Source organism: Salvia splendens, chromosome 7 (genome assembly GCF_004379255.2).
Source record: "Salvia splendens isolate huo1 chromosome 7, SspV2, whole genome shotgun sequence".
NCBI classification, from domain to species: Eukaryota; Viridiplantae; Streptophyta; class Magnoliopsida; order Lamiales; family Lamiaceae; genus Salvia; species Salvia splendens.
In genome coordinates, this window is record NC_056038.1 from 33,976,373 (window position 1) to 34,001,165 (window position 24,793).

At 40.7% G+C, this 24,793-nt stretch overlaps 1 protein-coding gene and 1 pseudogene across 1 annotated transcript; both read right to left on the reverse strand.

Annotated features, from left to right (window-relative positions):
• Nucleotides 1-6,212: 6,212 nt before the first annotated feature.
• On the reverse strand, nucleotides 6,213-9,810 carry LOC121742016 (3-oxoacyl-[acyl-carrier-protein] synthase I, chloroplastic-like). The gene is made up of 7 exons (XM_042135026.1): nucleotides 9,275-9,810; nucleotides 8,393-8,824; nucleotides 7,451-7,624; nucleotides 6,984-7,097; nucleotides 6,776-6,877; nucleotides 6,580-6,646; nucleotides 6,213-6,470 (listed from the first exon to the last, which is right to left on the reverse strand). The coding sequence occupies exons 1-7, from the start codon at nucleotides 9,710-9,712 to the stop codon at nucleotides 6,403-6,405; spliced, it is 1,395 nt and encodes a 464-aa protein (XP_041990960.1). The 5' UTR covers nucleotides 9,713-9,810; the 3' UTR covers nucleotides 6,213-6,402.
• Nucleotides 9,811-11,029: 1,219 nt separating this feature from the next.
• LOC121742779 lies at nucleotides 11,030-11,171 on the reverse strand (annotated as a pseudogene).
• Nucleotides 11,172-24,793: the final 13,622 nt, after the last annotated feature.

Genomic DNA, 24,793 nt, shown 5'->3' on the forward strand with positions numbered 1-24,793 from the left:
TAATCTATACATGTATAAAAGTTGAGTTTTGGGGGCATTTTGGGAATTTAAATTTTTGGAAGCAAGTTTTATTTGTTATTATTTAGCTTTAATGACATTACTATTAGATTAGCCGGCAGTTTAAAAAAAACGCAATATTGATATTTAAGGGAGATATTAACAAAAATGTCATTATAAATAATTTAATAATATTATAAATTGAACAGTTTCTTTTATCGATTTTATGATAATTGAAGGGAGTATGGAAGAGAAAAAGTTTTAGAAAACTAAAGCTAATTGCTAATACACATCTTTATATATTTGTGATGAATGTAATAACTATTAATGTAATATAAATGTGGACGTGCAAAGGTATTTAAATAAAAATGTGGTTGATATATGCAATATGTGAGTGATTATCATCATCATACTTTAAAGGCTATGCTGCCGTTACTCTCACAAGGAGTATAATTCTTGAATTCTAAAAGCACTCAAAACGTTGGGCTACTAAATTATTTAAAAGATTATTAATGGCATCTAATTATCTCACAAAACCTTTCATACACGTTCGCATCGTGGATCGTAACTATATCAAAATTACTTTATTTGAATTTCAAAATTCTACACAATGGAAAACTCATGAGGTGAAAACTAAATATTTTTTTTTAAAATTCAAGATAACTTAAAAAATAGAAGTGAAAAAGATTTGGAAATGAAACGGTTTTGTAAGCCAAATTAATTACTCATTTCAACAAAACTCTATAAATAGCAATTGACGTGAACTCACTCACTCACTCACTCACTAAATCGAAAATAATGTACAAATTCCCTTTTACACAAAAATAGTGATTTTTTTTTCAAGTTTTTGGCTTATGTGCTTCGACATACATAGACAAGGCCAATGTTTCGATCATGCATTCATCAGTCTATTCACCTATATATATTTATTTTAGAGGTATGTTATCCTCCATTATTTTCAGATAGTGTTTCTTCTAACAAGTTAGAACTTCTTTTTTGGAGAAAACAGTGGCGGTACATTATTGGGATCCGTGAGATGTGTTCAGGGCGTGGCCATGCCTGCGAAGAAAGTGAGATGAGGGAGAGCCGCCGACGATGGATGGACTGGTAACTGGTTGATGGTGGAGAGAGCCCTTGGAAACAAGGTGAGAGTAATATGAGGTAGAAATAATATGTAAGGAAGATCACGTGATGACGAGTTTGTATCTGTATATGTATATCGTTATTAAGATTCTAGGCCTCGGCATGTGTAATACTTGTAAGGATTGCTTGTGCATATGTATGCGGAATTAGCTACAATCGTGTTAATTTAAAATTCAATGTATGGAGTATACTATTATATTACGGAATTTAGCTACAATCGTGTTATTTTAAAATTCAATATATGGAGTATACTATTATATTACGGAATGTAGCTACAATCGGGTTATTTTAAAATTCAATATGTGGAGTATACTATTATATTTATGTGTACGCACAATATTTTCCCTATTATAGCTCATTGTGGATGATTCATCTTTGGAAAATATCTTAGTCTGTGCATAGTTTTGGGGGTATTTATGGAAATGCCATTTTAAATAAGATACTCACAGTAGAGATTAACTGTGAATTATTACAATTAATCACGTTACATCACATTAAATTACGGTTAAGCAATGCAATGAATGATTTATTAGAGAAAGTCAAAAGGTTATAAAACAGAGGAAATGAAGAGGTTCTAATGATGGTCATGACATTTTGGTTGAACTATAAATATATGACATATGAGTACCAATACCATAATCCAAGTGGAGGCACACCCGAACCAAGTAATAGTCTTGCTTGAAGTTCAGAAGCTTTTCGTGAAGCTGGTCTGAATGAATTTGCAAAACAAATCTTTGTCCACTTTTATAAGGTTTCAACTAAAAAGTCTGTCATCCATTTACTTGCACGGCCAATCATCCGACAGTTCGCAAAGACTCTTCCTAATTGATGTGCTTCAACGAGATAAATCCACGAGATGGCTTTCGAGAAGTACTAGGCCAGCCGTCCGTTCGTCGCCATATTGTTATCAAATTTCGGCTTTAGAGAAAAGGGAAAGATAAGAAATATTTAACTTTGAACAAACGCGAAGAACTCTTTGCGCAGGGGAGAAAGAAGATAAATAAGTCATCGTACATTTTCTTTTACTAAACTAATTTTTCTATGATAAATAAGCCATCGTACATTAGTTTCAATTGTTTAGTTTATTTTATTTTAATTGATTATTTTAATTATTTTAATTGATTAATTTAATTATTTATTTGTTTAAAGTTATTGGATTTATCCAATAGTTAACTCATTTAATGATTTATTAACTTAATGTATTTGATTCATTAATAGTATTTAGTTTCTTCACAAATTTATTAAATTATTTTTACCCCCCAAAATATAATAAGTGATCAATAAAGTAAAATTAAACTGAGACGGAGGGAGAATTTTATTGATGTTTGGCTCATTTGTTGGTCGTGATGAATATATTTTAAAGTTAAGGGTTTAAGATTTAAGTTTCAAGGTTTAGGTTTTTAGTGTATAGGGTCACTATATTGCAATGAAATGAAGCTCGACTAGGAAGTGTTTCATAGTGCAATCTTAAATTATGTTAGCTTTTGATAAACAATATCTTAAATCTCATTAGGAGAAGTGATAATTATACATTCTTTAGGTTTTTTTGTTGTGTGATGTAAATTTCCTTTATTTTTTAGTCTCACGGTCCGAGTCATTTTTCCATTTTCCAAAATTAATGTACAGTATTATTTTTCACGTATCTATATTTTAGTTGAATCCTAACTTCCTTCATTTGTTTTTACTAAGCGGGTCATATTAAAACTTAAACTAAAAACAACAGTTTTTCTTGAAAAATGGAGTAATATATATAGAGAATCTAAATGATTCATTTTTCAATTTTAAATGCAAAAAGGTTAATTCATATTTTCACAAAATTAAATGTATCAGTTTCTAATTCGTTATTGTGTGTGTATCAGTTTCAAATTGGTTATTCTTAATTATGAGTTAAATGCACATAAAAGGTTTCAATACATATAAAAGCCGAGTTTTGGGCGCTTTCAAATAATTAGGGTTTTTTGCAGGTATACTTTTGCCTTGAGAAAGTTTCAAAAGTAACAATTCTGCACCAAGATATAAATCCACAACCTGTTGGTTTGAAAAAATAGATATTATCATATGGGAATACATAGTTTAGTTAGTTTTTAATTTTTGAGAAATTAAAAGGTTTTAAATTTTTTAATAATTGGTGAAGAAAGTGAAAAAAGTTTTGAGGAGTTATCTTCTATTTTTTGGACTATAAATATATGACATTTGGTAATTTATCCACTTACATATTTTTTTTCATCACGTTTTTCACTCCCTCCATATTTTCCATTACTCTTCATATTGTTTAACATGAAGTTATGGTATTCTTTTTATTTTTTTTCTATTATTAAAGTTTGTTTTAAAGTGATTAACAAAGTAAAATTGAACTGGGACGGAGGGAGGATTTTATTTATATTTGGCTCATTTGTTGGTCATGATGAGTATATTTTAACGTTAAGGGTTTAGGATTTAAGTTTTAAGGTTTGAGTTTTTAGCGTATTAGGGTCACTATATTGAAATATAATGAAGCTCGACTATGATAAAGTATAATACTAATTTAAATGGATACAGAATACAAAAAAGATTACACACAATTTTGTGACAAAATTATTCTGCGTCGGCGCATTTATACTTCAAAATACAATTTTAAAACCGTTTTGAGGTTTGAAAAGCTATCGTCCAATTTTAAAACTTGCAATACTACCAATTTGTTTTCGGAATCAAAACTTGATCTTATGTTATTCAATTAACAATTTAAAATCGTATGATAAAAAAATATTTCGTCGTGCATCGCACGTGGGTTGAAACTAGTAATAGTTTAAAAAGTATCATCTCATTTTAATACATTTTGTCAACTATATTTACACGTCAACTTTTTTGCCAATCTAAAATATAAAATGTTTGGTACAAAAAATCTCATCTTAATTTCACTTCGATACAAAAATTTTTATCATTGTTTCACGTTTTATGCATTAGATAGGAAAATTTTCTGATGTCTATACACGTGACAAAAGAGGAGTGATCAATTGCTAACTCATCATTTAATTGCGAGTAAATGCCAAAATTGGTCCTGAACATATAGTCATTTTATGTTTTTGGTCATAAACATTATTTTTTGGATTTTTTGGTCCTGCACATATGGAAATTTGATCATTTTGGTCCTCCGTCAACATTTCCGTTAAAAACTAACAGTCAACGCCCGATTTTGACCAAATTAAACTTTTAATTCTGATTTTTTACTCCCTAATTATTTTTACACTTCAATTTCATCTTCTTCCTTCCTCTCATCTTTCATCTTCTTCCTTCCTCTTCCCCTCAAACCCTAGTTATATGAATTCCGTCAATTTCGTGAACCGCCATTCTAGATCCGACGAAGAGATCGGGGTGGACGACCCGGACACCGTCGACGAAGAGATCAGGATCGAGGTTTGAGGTTGTTGGAAGGTTGAAGAACTGCCAAATTCCTCATTTAATTCCAGTCCAAACGTGGTAATCCTTTCATCAATTCATATCTCAATTTCATACTACTTGTCGAAATCAAACAACAACAATTTCTTTTGACAGAAATCACCATAGCTGTTCCCCCAAATTCTAGCACCACCAAGTTCAATTCACCGAGGTATAATGCCTTCCAATTTCGAACTTTACACACAGCAATGCACGCATACATTTTAGCATCCAACTCATGCTTTCAAACTGCCATCTTGGACTCCCACACGGAGCGAGCTGATTGAGACAGCATAGGAGGGCGACTTCGATTTCGTTGGCGAGACGGAGGCGATGCTGGTCGGAAACCGGGACGGCGTTTGAGGAAGCGCGGTGGTCGCGGAAATCATAGCGGTGGCGGCGGCTGTCAACGGCGACGACGACGAACTCCTCAAGGGCTGGAGTAGTGTTGAAATCGAGAGAGAGGAGAGGCGGCGGCCGGTGTGCCTGTGAGTAGGGAGTGTAGTCGGCGATGGAGAGTAACCGGCGATGGAGTGTAGTAGGGAGTGTAGTAGGGAGTGTAGTCGGCGATGATGATAAGTGGAAAGAAAGAAGATGAAATTGAAATGTAAAAATAATTAGGGAATTAATTAGGGAGTAAAAAATCTGAATTAAAAGTTTAATTTGGTCAAAATCGTGATTAAATCCGTTGACCGTTAGTTTTTAACGGAAATATTGACGGAGGACCAAAATGATCAAATTTCCATATGTGCAGGACCAAAAAATCCAAAAGATAATGTTTAGGACCAAAAACGTAAAATGACTATATGTTCAGGACCAATTTTGGCATTTACTCTTTAATTGCTAACTATCACTAATTTAAGACCATAGGATTTTAGAAAATTTGTGGTCTACAATTTGCCACGTGTAATTTTCATTTGTATTAATTAAATCGAAAAAGATAAAAAAAAAACTACCAAATTAGGGGTTTGGATGAAAATGTCAATATAGTGTTTCGAAAATATCAACACAATGTTTTGAGAATGTTAACACATTGCTTATATTAACATTCTACATGTATTATATTGACATATTTTATATATCATGTTGACATTTGTTGTTGTAAAAAAAATTGAAAATTTTCAAAATCTTTTTCAAATTTTGACATCGGAACATATGCAAGTGAGATCTCGTTAGAATCCTTATGAAATTATCTTTAATTTGATATAATGTTGTGTGAAAAAATAATTTAGATCGAGAAAGTTATATGCGTTTTAAAGTTATGGGATATTTTTCAAAAGTTAGTTACAACTAATTTGTTGTAAATTGACCTTAATACCCTTCTTGACGTTTTTTATTGATCGTATTGACATTCCGAGACTAATGATCCAGGCCCTTAATTTGAAAATCTAATGGTTATTATTTAGTTGTAGTTAGTAATCAAATATTGAGTTAGCAATATAACACTCCTCATGACAAAATGTATTAAAATAACATACAAATGAAACTTTTTGAATGTTTTTTATATTTATATGAAACAATAATGAAATATTTCGTATGAATTGAATGTGTCAAATTAAAATGAGAGTGTTTAATTCTAAATTCTTAATTGAACTATTTTTGGTGGATGGAGGAAGTGGTATTTTGAACATAATGAAATGTCATAAGATGGCATAAAATGCTTAAAAGTATCTATATTCATAACGATAACTGTTGCGCTTTAACATCTAAAACAGCCGCAGAGAGACAGATAGATAAATTACAATAGTCCTCGAACTCGAACTAAAAGCTAAACTCACACCAAAGAATGCAAAAATCCCTCCTTTAGATTACCGAATCACCCATATGTATGGTAGATTTCAGACAGTCTCAGGGCTTGAATGCAGAAAATGCTACAACAGAGTTGTGTCCACCAAATCCAAATGAATTTGAAATCGCTGCATATGATAACGATCACAAACAAATTAAAGACCGGGTCTGCAATGTCTCTACACGAGAGAGATAACAGTGATGTACGTAGGGAATTAGAGCTGGGAAGCGTCTTACCAACATTGACTTCGTGTTGCTTCTTCTCGTTTGCAACAGTGTCAAACTCAACAGAAGGCTCAGGATTCTGTATCAGTAATTATAGACGGTTGTTTGTTAATGTTGATGAGGAGAGATGGAGTTATAAATATCTATAAAAGAGGGTGGCTGTATATGAAATAACCCCATATTAATCGCATTGGCATGGGGGACTTACAAATTGATTTATCGAAGGGTGAAGCCAGCCTGTTGTGATGGCTTTCACTGTTGCAATGGCTTCCAAACCACCAGCAGCACCTAGGCAGTGCCCTATCATTGACTGGAACAACATGAAAAAGTGAGAAGTCTGCCATTACCATGCCACATGCTCGAGAAAAGAACACGAGCATAGAATAAAAATACAGAGCTTAAAGTCGGGGGCTTACCTTGGTTGCGTTGATTTTAATTTCTGAAGTATCCTTGAATACCTTCTTAATAGCATTTATCTCTGCTAAATCACCAACAATGGTGGAGGTTGCATGGGCGTTTATATAGTTAACCTGAAAGAATTCAAGGCAATAACATTTTAGATGACCCAAGAATGAATTGTATACCAATATTGAGTTGCACCTTTCTCCAGTGATATCTATTAACATCAACAATTCTTTTCCAGAATATCAGATTTGACAGTCAATTTCTGAGGGGTGCAGTATCAGTTTCCAGATTCAGGAACAGAGGAAAAGGTTGGTAATTAATAAAAAATTAGACAGTCTACTCTTACGAAATAACAACAAAATAAAACAAAGTGGAGTTCACACACTTGGAAAATTCCCTGTACTATTAATATGCTGATGAGAGTAAACAGGAAAGATAAACATAAAACACAAATGATTTGTTTGGGATGAAAGCACACCTCCTCAGGAGAAACACCAGCATCTTGAAGGGCATCCAGGATGCATGAAGAGACACCAAGCCCATCAGCCCTGGGATCAGTCATGTGATAAGCATCACAAGTTACAGCACCACCCAAATACTCTGCAATTATTGGCGCATCTCGTTTCATTGCATGTTCCAAACTTTCCATAACCTGTCGAAAAAATTGACAAAAATATAAGGTCAAGCAATTGACATTCAGATAGATTGGTAGTATGCTCAGCATCAACCTCGTTTACACATACAGCATCTACCACAAACTTTTACAGGAAGATTAAGATTAATCTATTGATACTGAGAGACTAATATACAATGATGAAATTCTTCCAATACTTAAAAAGTAATGAAAAGAAGAAATGAATGGGAAAAACTGAAGAAAAAGTAGTTCTAGAGTCTCTTAACTGCCTTTCTTTACTTTTGGCAAAAAAAAATCATTGTTTGTGTTTCAACTAAACCATGTCCCTTCTCCTTATACAGGCTTGATCTTTGTGCTCCATGAGGCACTCATGTATTAATTTTATGTGTATTTGAATGTGTGGGGCAACACCTGTAGCTCTCATATGACTCATAACTCCTAAACACAACCAGTTGATTTCATACACAGACACAACCAGTCCTATTCCAACTCAACCCAATAGCTATATCACCAACCCAATATGAATGTGTACACAAATACATATATATATATGCAGTGCACTCTACACAAGAGGAGAAAAAGACACCCAAATATTCCCAATCACTTCCTACATGAAGTTGTTTAATAAGATCAAGGCAAGTTACATGTTCCAATGAACACATCACAGCATATGAGTTAAAGTCCTCCTACAAAATATCAACTACTTCACCACACAGTAAGTAAATGATTCCAACTCATTCACACGCGCACACACACACACACACGCATATTGAGAAGCTAACTTACCAAGACTCCAGCACCTTCACCCATCACAAAGCCATCTCGATCTTGGTCCCAAGGCCTAGAAGCAGTTTTTGGGTCATCATTTCTTTGAGATAGAGCTCTACAAGCAACAAAACCTCCCAGTCCAATTGGTATAATGGCAGCTTCAGTCCCACCCACTACCATCAAATCTGCTTCACCTCTACGAATGTGATTCGCAGCTGCATAAAAGCAATAATTTGAAGTAGCACAAGCAGTTGAAATTGAATAGTTTGGCCCCATCAAGCCAAGATCAATTGCTAGCAATGCAGATCCCATGTTCGTTATGGCATAAGGTATGAAAAAAGGAGTAATCTTCCTGTGACCCTTCTCAATTAGAGCCTGAACACCGTCAGAAAATACACTAAGACCTCCCATTCCTGTCCCAACTAGAACACCAGCTCGAACCTTGTCAATCTGCAGTTAGAACAAAAACAACAATTTTTTCAGATCATGTGACTTTAATGGGAAAAGAACACTAATAATTTCCACATGATAAGATGAAATACTAAACATCAAATTTCAAGCTTCCCATCTCAAATTCCATAGGGAAGCAAAATAAAACTGGAGTATAGGCTAGTTTGTGTAACACAGTGAACAAGAAGGAAAAGATTCGATTAAGAAGGTAAGAAATCTTTTTCAGATGAGAATTCACACAATTCTATCAGAACCACCGATGTTAAAAAGCAAAACCAAACTATAATCTTTATTGATCAGCATGCATTCATTCAACCAGCCAACCAACCACTCATGGAGAAATCAACAATAGCTCGAAACATAACTGAGCAAAATTCAACCAGAAAACACCTAATTAAAAGCAGAAAACTCCAAAATAAAACCGAATTGAGCAGCGAAAATCATGAATACCTTATCAAGCTTCTCGCCGCCGAGATCCGCGCTCTCGAGCGCCTTCTTCCCCGCAACAATGCAGTACCTCAAACAATCGTCCAATCTCCGATCGTTTTTGCCGTCAATATATCCATCGGCTTTGAACCCCCTAATCTGGCCGCCGAAGCGCGTGGGGAATTTGGAGGCGTCGAAGCGGTCAATCAGAGTGATGCCGCTCTCACCGGCCAACAGCTTCTCGTAGTAGGCGTCGACGTCGTTCCCGAACACGGAGATGAGCCCCATTCCGGTGATGACCACGCGCTTCTTGGGGTCCGTCTCGCGCTTGGGCGCCGTGGCGGATGCGGAAATTGCGAAAGGGCGCCTCTTAGCTGGGGCTCTGGCATTGTTGCTGGGCCTCGAGAGGCGGAGGGATTCGAGGGGGGAAGGGCGGAGGGAGGTGGATTGGAGGGCTTGCATGGCGGAGGGGCGCGGATTTGGGCGTCGATGGAATCAATGAGATGGTGTGGAGAGCAGTGTGAAGCAGTTGGATTTGTTAGCTATGATATTGACGGCTGGCTTCAATCTTTTTTCTTTTAATAGAAGGATTAATCGTCTGTAAATAGTGATTTTTTATTTTCTTTTCACAAACTTGGGAATTTATTGTTATAATTTCAAAATTGTAAAATTTAAAGAGAAGCCCTTCCAGAAATATGCTCATTTCATTACTTGGTTTTGTCAAGTTGTCCATGTGCGAAAATCTACAATTTGTTTCACATACCTTATTAATAAATCTTACGGAGTATATGACAAAAGAAAACATTCCCCAAATTTCATCAAAAATCAATGTGATATGAAGTAATAGAGAAATTGGTTTTCAGATTTTGGAGACCTGATAAATTAATTACATTGCGATATCTTAGATTGGAACGTGTTAGTAGTTCATACAACTTTAAACACATGCAACTTTTAGAAAATGTATAGTCAAAATTTGTACAAGCTCATATCTTTATGAAAATGCATAGTGAAAAAATTTTAAATAATAGTAGTACTTAGATTTGCAGGGCTTTACCTAAGAAGGGAGCCTTTTCAGATATTTTTGCAATGGCCCAAGTTAAGCTTGGGGTGAAGAGGGGTTTGGAAATAGTTTTCAACCGTGCACCTCGTTTAGAACCTCACCAGATGTGTTATTGCTGGACGCACCCCGTTTAGAACCTCACCAGATGTGTTATTGCCTCCCGCGCGAAGATAATTTCCATTACATCACACCATCATATTTTATATGCCTATCTATTTGCTAGATTTCTTCGTGTGTTTCATGTGGGAATGTAACGAATGTCTACTATTTGCTTCACACAAAATAGTCATTATTCTTGAGATGAAATAGAACATTTTTATAGATTTCATCAAGAATAAAAAATAAACAATGTTAACAAAATAATCGAGAAATTGTTTTTAAGAGTTCGAAAACTTGATACTAATCTTATTATGATATTATACATTGGAACAAAAGGTGTTAATTCATACAACTTTAAGGACATGCGACTTTATAAAGAAGTTATCAATAGTAGTTATTGTACTAACTATTCAATTAACATAGCATGCTCCCCGCATAATACAATGAGACGAGACACAAGCTAATACTACTATTTACTTGGGTAAAACAAAATTCATAGAAACCCATATCATTGTGAACATGAGATGCCCGATTATGAAAATCATTGATTTGACAAAATAAACAAGTTATTATACTACATGTATAAAAAATTAAATACTAGATTTGTAGGGAATTACCCAAAATAGGGAACCCTTCCAGAAATTCTCGACAACCCAAGTCAAGCTCAGGCCGAAGAGGGGGTTTGGAAATAGTTTTCAACCAGCAATAGACGCGCCTCGGTTAGAACCTCACTAGCTGCGTCATTGCCCCAAGCGCAAAGATAATTTCAAACTTATCTCATTACACATTTTATATGCCTATTTTAATGCTCAGTTTCTTCTTATATTCGATGTGGTAAATAAATTACTCCATTAGCATCTCACACATTAGTCACATACATATATATCTTAAGACAAAATAAAACATTTCCATAAAATCAATGTTAGCCGAAAAACTAAACTAAGGTAGTAAAAGTTAAAAGAAAGCAGCGGCAGCCAGAGAAGCAACAGCACCCACGGCGGCCGGAACACAAAGAGCCACAGCGGCACTCTGCGCTGCCGGAGCCGGAGCCGGGGCTCCGAAATCTTCCATTTGCGCTCCGACATAACTTGCGCAGCCCATAAAAGCCATGATGCAGACAGTCAACACAACAACCATTTTTCTTCCCTCCATTTTTATCAACACAAAATTCAAGAATGTGTGTGTTTCTTATCAATGTGTGTGTTAGATTATGTGTGTGATGGAGTGGGGAATTTATAGCATGTTTTGAGGTGAGAAATTATAATTAATTGCATCACTATGTTTGAGCACCAGCCTGTATGTTGAGGTAGTGGAGTTGGTCGACTATATTAAAAATTAGCCATTGCCATACGCTTTACAGAGGTATTTTTAGCCTGTTCTTGATCAAGTGCATAAACTATGGTTTAATTTGAGAAATTTGCTATGATGAGTTGGTTTTATTTAAATTGAAAATTGCCACAGACCATAATGATGCCCATGTGAGTAGCACCCAGATTATAAGGTGAATTCTTTGTTTAATTTTATGTTTGTTTTATCGATTATAACCTCTATACGTGGCATTCAATATGAGTCTTCAACAATATACATTCATTTTCTAGAATAAACTACAATTATGCTCGTTCACTATTTCCTCCCTTCGCCATTAATTGTCACGAGTTAATTCGACTCAAATTTTAAAAAATATAAAGAAAAGTGAATGGAAAAAAAAATAATAGTAAAATGTGAGTACTCTTACATTTATGGAGTATTAATTTTATAATAAAATCTGAATTGAATGAATTAATTGAATGAGATTTATTAACAAAAATAATACTACTAAAAAAATACTCCCTCCGTCCCATAAAAATATGGGCAATGGGTATGATACGGAAATTAAGACAAAATTGGTAAAATAAGAGAGATGAGGAGAATGGTACGGTAAAGTAAGAGAGAGAAGGAGAATGATAGTTAAAATAATGTTAGTGGATAGTAGTACCTACATGGAATGCACATATTTTTATGATACAGACGAAAATGAAAAGTGCAAATATTTTTATGGTACAGAGGGGAGTAAACATAACACACAGACTAACTGAAAAACTAATTAGTGACAAGAGAATGTTAGATTTACATCAAATTCTGACTCGAATGTACTATACTTTCCCATCAATGATATAATAGAAGTACATTTCTCATTTCACCAATGTTTATAAACAAATTATCTATGCCCCTCATAAATAGCTTTGACAGTGGGATACATATTTTAATTAAAAAAATGGACAAAATACTACTCCCTATGTTTATCAATAATCGTCTTATTTTGTCATTTTCATTCATCTATCAATAAATATTTCATTTATTTTTTTTAGTATTTCATATAAGGAATTGAGAAACTGCAATTTCCCTTAGTTTTTGTCATAGTGTAACCGATCTCCATTAAATTTGTACAGATCGTCACTTCTCAAAAGAATCATTGCCAATATATAATCAAAGAAGAAAACATAATTACATTAAACAAAATTATTGGCGAGCCATCATGCGGGGAAGAGCGGCGGCGCAGGAGGAGGAGCTGAGGGAGATTGAGGTGCTAATCTACTCTGCCGAGGATCTGAAGAACGTGAAGCACATAAGGAAGATGAGGGCGTTCGCGGAGGTCTACGTGGAGAGGGGCGTCCACGTGGCGAGGACGCGGGTGGACGAGCAGGGCGGCGGAAGGTCAGGTTCCACAAGGGGCTGCCGGAGAGGGATGTGATGGCGGCGGTGAACGTCGACATATACGCGGACTCCCATCTGGGGCTCGAGAAGCCCGTGGGGAGTGCCAGAGTGTTGCTGTGTGATGCCCTCAAGGGTGGAGACGCCGCGGAGCCCGTTGACAACCCGATCCAGTGCTTGACGGTGCAGGTGTGGAGGCCGCATGGGTGGCTGAATTTGTGATTCAATGTCGTTTAGTGTGAGGGGGAGGGAGAAGGTGGAGACGGCGGAGGAGGAGGAGGAAGAGGAGGAGGAGAAATGTGTGGGAGAAGATTAGGTTTTAGGATTGCATGGCCGGAGGCGCCATTTGTGATTTGTTAGATGTTTGCTTTAAATTTTCAACTCAAACTGCAAATGAGAATAAAATCTTTTTCTTTTTGGAAAAAGGTGAACAAAACAGTTTATCAGGTATTTTTGTGTTATGTAACAGTATTGATTTTACCTTACTTTGTTTATTGTTTTAAGCAATAAGATTTTGATACACTAACAGATAAATGTCAAAATGTAACATTATTTTGGGGATGGATAGTGTTATTCTTTGACAAATAAAGCGCGCAATTTTTGTTAACGAAAATATTAATAAATGTTCGAAATACATATTGTATCATTAAACAGACAATTGCTTAAATTCAATGATGGCGTCTAATACTTAACATGAACTTCTATAATACATTATTTATGTATATTGATGGTTGGGCGAATTTTTGATGGTAACAAATGCGGGTGAAAAATATAGATCACGATACAAGGGATTACGTGGTTCGATTTACTGAGGTAAATCTACGTCCACGGGAAGAAAGGAGGGCAAGATTGTATTGCTTGATCTGGTTTTCAGCTTACAAATACAGACTTGCTATATGATATTTTGTGTCTAGAGCCTCTTTTCTATCTGATCTAAGTTCTATTTATACATTGAACTAAGATCGTGGCTTGCATCACCACTAACTAGGTCGTGGCTTGCATCACCACTAACTAGGTAGTGGATGTCGTGGAGGTCATGAGATCCTGCATGGGTCCACTATCTCTTTGTTTGGTCCGCTATCCTGCATGAGATCCTGCATGAGTTGACACCACTAAATAGATCGTGTAGTGGAGGTCGTGGAGGTTCTGCATGAGTCCACTATCTCCCAGTTCGGTCGAATACTGAGACCGAACTTCTGAACTATGACCGAGCAGCTTTTGCCGATCTGAGAGTAGAGCTTGATTGGTCGGCTTTTACCGAGTTGTAGGCTGGGGCCGAACTCTTTGGTAATGCCGAACTGATTGGTCGGCTTTTACCGAGCTGTAGGCTGGGGCCGAACTCTTTGGTAATGCCGAACTGATACTCTTCCTTGGGCTTTGGGCTGATGGGCCGTCACTGCTATTGGGCTTGTTTAGTACGTACCCCATCACTACCCCCCCCGAAAAGCGAAGGGAATCACTTCGGCGAAGCGAGTCACTTCGGCATTCTGGATAAAGGTATGGGGGAGGCTGACATCAGGGGACGTGCCTTGCGCGTGACTGCATTAAATGCGACAGTAAAATCCGGCCGTTGAATCCTGAAAAGGTGGGATTCGAAACGGTGCGATGATTTTGAAATCTTCTCCGAATCTGATAAATACGTCCTTTCTTCATCATTTGAATACTTTTGCTATTGCTTCTTCTGCCTTCTCTCTCTTTTGCGCAAAAATTTCCTTCTACTTTCAAGAATTTCTTCAGAATTTCTTCAGACTTTCAAAGAGTAAGAACCATGTCTTCTTCTTCTTCTTCTGAGTCAGGTAGCGGTAGGAAAGGGGGGTAAGGGGTCTTCTAGCCGGAAAGAATCCGGGGAGAAGACCGTAGAGTATTTTCACAGCATCTTGAGTAAGGATGCTGTGATATCCCTACACGAAAAATATTTTTTTCCTGGGGGGAAGGTTGCGATTCCCGACGACCTTCATAGGGCTGACTCGCCGCCGGAGGGTTACGCCACCGTTATGAAGCCGGCTTGGAATGCGGGCTTCGTTTCCCTCTTCCCCCTGCCTTTGTAGAGCTGCTAGATTTTTTTCAACTCCCTTTAGGTCAGGTGACTCCGAACTCTTGGAGGCACTTATCGGCCTTTGCTGCCGAACTGCGTAGGCTAGACAAGGATCTGTCTCTGAGGGCAATCCTTAATTTCTTCCAGTTTAAGAGGAAGGGATCTTGGTTTTATTTGATCCCTTTACAGCCCTTTAGAGCCTTTTGTAAAACCAAATGGCCGAAATGGCAAAATCGCTTCTTTTTTATAATAGGACTTCGGCTTCGGACTTTTCCTGGAGAGGGCCGAAGTCCGTTATTCCTCATCCTCGGGTAGAACCGTTGGACGAGCTCGAGGCCGAGCTCAATAAGATTCCCATGATTAGGAAGCAGTACTCGGAGTCTGAGCTCGTCAAGGGCGACTTCTTGTTCGACTCCTCGTCTTCGGACGAAGAGGCTGAGGGTGAGGATTTCTTTTTTATGCATTACTGCCTTGACGACGAAAACTAACCTTGTTTTCTTGCTTTTTGGCAGTGAACTTGCTAAACAAGTTCGGTCGCAAATCCTCCGAATCTAAGGAACCGGAGAGGCCGAAAACCAGCAGCTCGGCGTCTGATGCCGAGAAGAATCCGAAGAGGCAGAAGACCTCTTCTTCGGATCCAAAAGAGCCGGAGTCCACTTCGGCAAAGAGGAAGGGGAAGACCCAGAAACCCCCAAGAGCGCCAGAGAAAGATGTGGTCTTGGCGCCTCCTTCGGAACATATCTGTGAGCCGTTTTTATGGCCCACGGACTTCGCCGAGGTGAATTCTCTTCTTGATTTTCTGGCCTTGCTTTTTTTCCTGTATTTTTTGTGGCCCCTCGGTTGACTTTTTCCTTTTTCCATTTTCAGAGGAACGATATGCTCTCCAAGCTCGTCGCCGTTGAACTCTCCAAAGCGTCCAACGATTATGCTGAGATGCAGAGGAAGTTGGCGGCTGCTCGTCACCAGGCCGAACAGGCTAAGGCAGACTTTGAGAAGGCCAGAGCTGCTAGGATCTCGGCCCAGGATGAAGCCCAGTTTGCCAAAAACCAGCTCGTCATCCAGCGAGAGCAGACGAAACGGAGGGATGCTGCCGCCGTGGTTGCCCAAGGGGAGGTTCTCCGTGCTTTCGCGGAGAAACTCTTTCTGAGCAATCAATTTTCGGCCTTTGTCGGTGATCTGCTGAAACTGATGACCGATAATGCCGAGCAGGGGCCCGAAGTCGTCCTGCCGCTGTACGGCCGAGAGATAGCAGCTCGTCTCCAGAGTCTGCCGCTCCTTGAGGAGCTTGCTTCGTCCTCGGTCCCTGCTTTCTGCTGACCGAGTTCGTAGTTGCCGAGCTGACCGGGATGAGAATATGGAGGCTATCTTTGCCTCCTTAGGGCCAGTTTCACCCGCTCCAATTTTCCACGGAGAGGGTGAAACCGAGCAGCTTGATCAGCAGACTGGAGACAGGCAGGCCGAGCAAGAGGTGCTGCTGATCGGTGATGGGGGCACCGAGCAGGCTGGGGGGAGCAAGGAGGCCGAGGCTGAAGCTGAGGCAGACAAGGAGAAGGAAGCTGAACCTCACCGAGGAGCCGGAGACGAAGCTGGCGGAGTATGATTTCGTCTCCCTTCTCTTAGTTTAGTTTCTTCCTTGTTGTAAAATGGCCTTGAAGCCCTCGTGTAAAATTTTTTTCTTATGAATGAAAAAATTCTTCTTTCTGCACTTGTGTCTTCGTATAGCTTTTCGTATTCTCTTTTACTCCTGTTGTGGTTTACTACCTGCTCAGTAAACTGAAATGCCGAACTGACATAGGCTGCTTTGTATTCTTAACTCTTAAGGAGCTGGAGGTACTTCAATGGAAGCGGCTGTACTCTTCCGCTTTAGACGAAGCTGAGAAAAAAGCCATAGCTGACCAGATGAAGAATGACGAACTCTTGGCTTGTTTAGTGAAGCTGGAGGCCGACAATAAGGACTTAGAGTCCGAAAAGAAAGATCTGGAGGCCGAGCTGAACACTGCCGTCGCTGAGAGGACTGCGTATGAGGATTTCATCTGCAGGCGCGGGGGAATGACCATCTCTGAAGTTCAGGAACGAGTTGACGAACTGTGGGAGGAATATCACGTACTCCGGAGGAACAATGCGCTGGAGAGCTCGGCTTGCCAACAAGTTGTGAAATCATTGCGGCGCTGGGCTTCTCGGTACGACATCATTCTTTCCCGGCGTCCCTCAATCGAGAGATTCCTTAGGCATTTCCCGCCAACAGATGGTCGCACTCCAGCTCAAACCCCTGATTCACTTGCTCAAAACCCTACTCCAAGTCAGCAACGAACTCAGGAACAGCCGGAAACGTCAAGACGAGAACGGACTCAGGAGCAACCGGAAACGTCAAGACAAGGACGGACTGAAGTTCGTAGAGGAGCTGTGATTATGAGTGAGCAAGATCAACAAATGCTTCGTGAAGAGACCCTTCGCCGCCGAGGTGCTAGAGCTTCCCGGGCTCAGGGAAGAGGCGGTAGGTCGATTAGAGCATCTCGTCGACCTGCTTATTCTTCAGCTGCCGAGAACGCCCGAACTCGGCTTCACGAGGATTTTGTGAATAGATGGCTCAACTTTAGCAACCAGGGACAGTAGAATAGTCTTTTGTAATAGCGTAACGCCTTCTCGTAGGGCAGCGGAGTTGTATGCCGAACAAGATTTAATAAATGAAATCTTCATTTCGCTTCTATCACTGCGTATTTACAGCTCAGCGAAAAAATTTCATCGTGCTCGTCCTCGGTCTTATGAAGTAAACTTCTTTGACCGGACTCGTCCTCGGTCTTATGAAGTAAGCTTCTTTGACCGAACTTGGTCCTCGGTCTTATGAAATAAACTTCTTTGACCGGACTCGTCTTTGGTCTTATGAAGTAAATTTCTTTGACCGGACTAAGCTTGTGTCCTAATTTGGCGAGTTTTATCGCGTGGATCGGACTTTCCCTTGTCCTAATTCGGCGAGTTTTATCGCGTGGATCGGACTTTCCCTTGTCCTAATTCGGCGAGTTTTATCGCGTGGATCGGACTTTCCCTTTGTTGCAGTTCGTTTCAGACGAACTGCTTGTTTCTTAAGCTGAATTGTGGTCTTGTATCTTCCTTAGAAGCTTGGACTCACAATCGTTGGCTTATATATGTTCTAAAAGGGGATCAGCCTTTGAAGAACAAGATACCTCAGTAACATTTGTAAGAGACGACACGCACATAGACAGACGAAACGCACATAGACAAACAAAACGCACATAGACAAACATGAAAAACAAGTAAAAAAAACAAAGAAAGCACATACCCCTATGACCGAACTAGACACAAACTGACTGACCGGACTGTCTCTTACAAATGGAACTTCTTGAGGTTGGAAATGTACCATGTTCGGGGTACTTGTTCTCCTGACATGTGAGTCAATTTGTAAGACCCTTTGCCGAGGACTTCTGATACCCGATATGGACCTTCCCATGTGGGTTCGAGTTTGCCCAGCTTTTCTGCTCGGCTTACTTCATTGTTTCTCAAGACGAGATCTCCCACTTGAAATTGCAGCTTTTTCACCCTTTGGTTATAATACCGGGCTACTTGCTCCTTGTACTTGGCTGCTTTTATGCAGGCCAATTCTCTTCTTTCTTCGGCCAGATCTAGTTCGGCTCTTAGTCCGTCATCATTCATTTCTGAGGAGAAATTTAGAGTTCGGGGACTGGGTACGCCGATCTCAATCGGAATCACGGCTTCAGTGCCGTACACCAGACTGTACGGAGTTTCACTGTTGGAGGTTTTGGGTGTAGTTCGGTAGGACCATAGGACTTGAGGGAGATTTTCTACCCATTGTCCTTTGGCTTGTTCTAACCGAGCTTTTAACCCTTTCACCAAGATACGGTTTGTTACCTCCGTTTGTCCGTTTGCTTGTGGGTGGGAGACCGAAGTGAACCGCTGTTGAATATTCAGCTCTTGACACCAATTCTTGAATGTCTTGTCGGTGAACTGAGTCCCATTATCCGAAATGAGGATATGGGGTATGCCAAATCGGCACACTATGTTCTTCCAGACGAAATCCAATGCCTTCGAGCTCGTTATCGTAGCTAATGGTTCAGCCTCCACCCACTTCGTGAAGTAATCCACGGCAACGATAAGGAATTTCATTTGCCGAGGAGCTTGTGGTAGTGGTCCTACTATGTCTATGCCCCATTGCATAAAAGGCCAAGGGCTTTGCATAGCACATAGATCGGTCTGCGGCATCCTTGGGATATTTGCATGAATTTGGCACTTCGTACATGTCTTGACGAGCTGCACTGCTTCTTGTACCAAAGTTGGCCAATAATATCCCCATCTCAGAACTTTTTTAGCTAAAGCTCTAGCTCCGATGTGGCTAACCGCAAGATCCTTCATGAACTTCTCTAAGGATGTAGTCCGTCTCTTCTGGTCCTACACATCGCAATAACGGTTGAAGGTAGGACTTTCTGTATAGGACTCCTTCATGAAGTTCATATCGAAGTGCTTCGGCATGTGATTTTCCGAGCTTCTCTCTTATCCTCGGGCAGTTGTCCTTGATCTAGATACTGTAAGATCGGCGTCAATCCAGTTCGGCGAGCTGGTTACTGAATGTACCTCAGCTTCATCAATGCTTCGGTGTAGTAATTCCTCCACCTTTGAGCTCGGATATGAGGCCAACTTACTTAAAGTATCTGCTCGGCTGTTTTCCGCTCTGGGAATGCGGATTATCCGAAAATAAGAGAAACTTCGGCTAATGCTTTGCGCTTTGTCCAAGTATTTTTTTCATCCTCTCATCTCGGGCTTCACTTGTACCCAGCATGTGATTCACTATGACTTGTGAATCACAATGGATTTTGAGAGATTTGACAAATAGACTTTGCGCTAAGTGAAGTCCCGGCAAGGAGGGCTTCGTATTCGGCTTCGTTATTAGTAGTTGGGAATAAGAACCGAAGTGAATAAGTTACCTCGTGTCCGTCGGGAGCGATAAGTAGAATACCAGCTCCACTTCCCGTCTTATTCGAAGCTTCCATCTACGAATCCACTCCAGCAGTCCGGCGGTTCTACTTTCGGATTCTGGGGCTGTGTTTAGTTCGTCATTGGCAGGATTTTTCTGTTCGGCAATAACAGGGATTGCTTGATCGAACTTTGCCTCTGCAAGAAAATCTGCCAAGGCTTGTCCCTTGATGGTCTTTCCGAGGTAGATATTCCTATTGAGTGTTCTCCCAACTCTATGGCCCCATTTGGCGATTCTGCTGATGCTTCTGGCTTGGTCAAAACTTGCCGAAGTGGCAGATCGGTTAAGACGCATACCTTGTGAGCATAGAAGTATGGCCGCAGTCTCCTTGTTGCATTTACTAATGCCAGAGCAATTTTTTCCAGAGGTTGATACCTTGTTTCTGGACCTCTTAATGCTCGGCTTGTAAAGTAGATGGGAAGCTGCTTTAGGCCTTCTTCTCGTACAAGCACCGCGCTAATGGTTTGATCTGATGCCGCTAAGTATAAGAATATCACTTCGGCATCTGTTGGAGCAGAGAGAATTGGAAGCTTGGCTAAATAACTTTTGAGCTCGTCAAAAGCCTTTTTCTGCTCGGCTCCCCACTCAAACTTTGGTGCCTTTTTCAATACTTTGAAGAACGGTAGTTGCTTTTCGGCTGCTTGGGAAAGGAATCTATTCAGTGCGGCTAGACATCCAGTTAGTCTTTGCACATCATGTATGGACTTCGGCATCGCCATGTTCTGAACAACTTGAACTTTTGAGGGATTTGCCTTGAGTCCGTCCTTTGAAACCCAACAACCCAGAAACTTTCCCGAATCTACCAAAAAGGTACATTTTTGGGGATTGAGTTTGAGGTTGGCTTTTTTGAGCACGTCGAGGGTGGATTTGAGGTTGTCTTCGTACTCCGAAGTGCTTCTGCTTTTGACGACTATGTCGTCAACATACACTTCAACCTCTTTTCCGATCAAATGCCGAAAAAGCTTATCTACCATCCTTTGATATGTGGCTCCGGCATTCTTTAAACCGAATGGCATCTTTTTATAAGCAAAGATGCCGAAGTCAGTAATGAAAGCCGTTTTTGAAGCATCATTCTCATCCATTAAAACTTGGTGGTAGCCTTTGTATAAATCAAGAAAACAGAAAATTTCGAAGCCGATCAAAGCTTCTACTTTTTTATCTATGTTCGGAAGGGGATAGCAATCTTTAGGACAGTGCTTGTTTAGATCGGTAAAATCTATGCACATCCGCCATCCTCCTTCTTTTTTCTTGATCATCACAGGATTGGCCACCCAAGAAGGATATTTCACCTCGAATAATACATCCGCTTTCAGTAATTGGCGGACTTCGTCATGGATGACTTGATTTCTTTCTGCCGCAAAGAGTCTTTGCTTCTGTTTTATAGGCCGGACTGAAGGATCAATATTTAACCGATGAGTGATTACCTCAGGGGGCACTCCGGTCATGTCCAACGGAGACCATGCAAAGACATCTTTGTACTCCTTGAGGAGCTGGATGGTCTTTTCCCGGAGTAGGGGCGTTCCCGCGAAACCGATCTTGACCGTTCTGGATGGATCATCTTCGTATAACTGAACGGTCATTGAGTTCGACTCTGGTGTGACTTCGGTCATTTCGCTTGCCTCTGACTCCGGCTGCTGTGATTGCTATGCTTGATGATGCCGATCTGATTGCTCGGCACTTTTAAGCGCAATCTGCAGACACTCTTTTGCTCTCTTTTGATCACCTCGGATGACCGCTATCCCCCTTTAGTGGGAATCTTGATGGTGAGGTGATAAGTAGAGCAAACGGCCCGAACTGCGTTGAGCCAGTCTCTTCCCAAGATGATGTTGTACGGGGACCGAGCTTTTACCACAAAGAACTCGATCATCGTACTGGAGCTTGTAGGCGCTTTTCCCACCGTGATCGGAAGGCTGATAATACCTTCAGGGCGGGTGTCCTCCTGGGCGAAACTTTTCAGAGGAAGTGGAGCCGGACTGAGCCGAGCTGGATCCACTTCTAGTTTATCGAAACATTCTTTAAAAAGAATGCTGACTGACGCTCCGGTATCCACAAACACTCTGTGGATCAGTTTGTTTGCCACTCCGGCTTGGATGACAATAGCGTCTTGATGAGGAGAGATGGCCGGGACGGGATCTGCATCTGAAAATGTAATCACTTCGTCCTGCTTCAGCCTTTTATGCGTTGGCTCCTCTCGATTGAAGCCTCTGCGCTCTGACTTCAGGGACGATTTAGTCTTCCCGGCAGGGAGAGCATCAATAGTCAGGATTACTCCATCATATTGCAGCTCGTCATCGTCTTCGGGGTCCTGTTGCTTTTTCAGATCCTGAGGAGCGCAGTTGCACCTCTCTGCTTTTTGTTCTTTTTCGGCTGCTTGCTTTGGTATTTTTTTAACGTCCCTGCTTTCACAAGAGCATCAATACCTGCAGCCAAATGTCGGCACTCCTCGGTATCGTGACCGTGGTCTTGATGGAAGGAGCAATATTGATCCTGAGGTCGACGCGCGGCCGATTTCGTCATCCGCTTTGGTTTTTCGAACATATCGGAATGCAGTTCGAAAATTTCCGCTCTCGACTTGTTCAATGGTACGAACTGAGCGGGCGGCTTCTCAGGATTGAGACGTGGCCCCAATCGGTCTTGCACCGGAGTCCTTTGAATCCTTTCAAAAGGAGTTCGCGAGGATGTCCCTGATCGCCAAAAGGAGTTCGGCGAGGATGTCCCTGATCGCTATGATCGGGCTTCCTCCTGTCTCCTCGGGATGAGCTGTCTAAAGACCGTTTGCGACGGTCTGCCTCATCGGCACGGGAGAACTGGTCCGCAATGTCCCACATCTCTTGAGCTGTTTGCGGACTGCATTCCACGAGCTTTCTGTAGAGAGCTCCGGGCAGGATTCCATTTTGGAATGCCGAAATGACAAGTAGATCATTGAGATCATCTACTTGTAGGCATTCCTTGTGGAATCTCGTCATAAAGTCGCTGATCTTTTCGTCGCGACTTTGACGTATAGAAAGCAGCTGAGCCGAAGTGATTCGGGCTTCCGCTTTCTGAAAGAACCTCCTGTGGAAAGCATCCATTAGATCTCGGTAAGATCTAATGCTGCCTTGGGGAGGCTATCGAACCACCTTCTTGCGTTCCCGATAAGCAGCTCGGGAAACAGCTTGCACATATGGACCTCATTGAGACCCTGGTTCGCCATGTTATACTGATAGCGTCCCAGGAAGTCATGAGGATTCTCTAACCCGTCATAAGTCATCGACGGAGTTCGGTAGTTCTGTGGCAAGGGAGTTCGGGTGATATCGTCCGAGAACGGAGTCTTCAATGCTCCGTACATGGCGAACCCGACATCTCTTCGGTATGGAGGAGATGGAGTTCTCCTGTGATTCCGGTACCGAGGAGGAACAGGAACATGTCGGGGTTGAGGATTCTTCTTCCTGGAAGACACAGCACCTACTGCGGTAGTGACTTTCATGTCTGGATGAGGAGGGAGAATCCACCGTTTTCGTCTCCGGCTTTTGGCCCTTTTGCAGGAAAATTAAGAACTCTTCCTGCTTCTCGGCCAAAAACAACTTGACAGCCTCGTTCAAATCGGGCTGCTGGGAAGACTCGGTGCGATGAGTCTTTGAGCGGCTTGTTCCTTCTCCGTGAGAACTGGAAGTAGATTCTCCCGAGGCTGTTTTCCAGACCTGCGGGCTGGACTAGCTTCCTCATGGTTATCACGAACGGTATTATGGGTGTTACGTGATCTGGTATGCATTTTTTTTGGTGGAAAAGGGTCAAAAACTCGCTTTTATCACAAATTTGGTTCTCTGTTTCCCACAGACGGCGCCAGTGATGGTTTGGCGAATTTTTGATGGTAACAAATGCGGGTGAAAAATATAGATCACGACACAAGGAATTACGTGGTTCGATTTACTGAGGTAAATCTACGTCCACGGGAAGAAAGGGGGGCAAGATTGTATTGCTTGATCTGGTTTTCAGCTTACAAATACAGACTTGCTATATGATATTTTGTGTCTAGAGCCTTTTTCTATCTGATCTAAGTTCTATTTATACATTGAACTAAGATCGTGGCTTGCATCACCACTAACTAGGTCGTGGCTTGCATCACCACTAACTAGGTCGTGGCTTGCATCACCACTAACTAGGTAGTGGATGTCGTGGAGGTCATGAGATCCTGCATGGGTCCACTATCTCTTTGTTTGGTCCGCTATCCTGCATGAGATCCTGCATGAGTTGACACCACTAAATAGATCGTGTAGTGGAGGTCGTGGAGGTTCTGCATGAGTCCACTATCTCCCAGTTCGGTCGAATACTGAGACCGAACTTCTGAACTATGACCGAGCAGCTTTTGCCGATCTGAGAGTAGAGCTTGATTGGTCGGCTTTTACCGAGTGTAGGCTGGGGCCGAACTCTTTGGTAATGCCGAACTGATTGGTCGGCTTTTACCGAGCTGTAGGCTGGGCCGAACTCTTTGGTAATTGCCGAACTGATACTCTTCCTTGGGCTTTGGGGCTGATGGACCGTCACTGCTATGGGCTTGTGTTAGTACGAACCCCATCATATATATTGAATTACAATTAATCGTTGTTGAATATGAGTTGTGTTGGTATTATGATATGGAGTACTAGTTTATAGTAGTAATATACTCTCTGTCTT

Bases quoted from the DNA above. Each gene is read 5' to 3' on its own strand.
- LOC121742016 (XM_042135026.1), bottom strand. From the start codon at position 9,712: ATGCAAGCCCTCCAATCCACCTCCCTCCGCCCTTCCCCCCTCGAATCC. The intron at 8,825-9,274 runs GTATTCATGATT...TTCTAACTGCAG, and splicing joins GCGGCGAGAAGCTTGATAAG to ATTGACAAGGTTCGAGCTGG. The intron at 7,098-7,450 runs GTGTGCTTTCAT...GAATTCTTTCAG, and splicing joins CTGGTGTTTCTCCTGAGGAG to GTTAACTATATAAACGCCCA.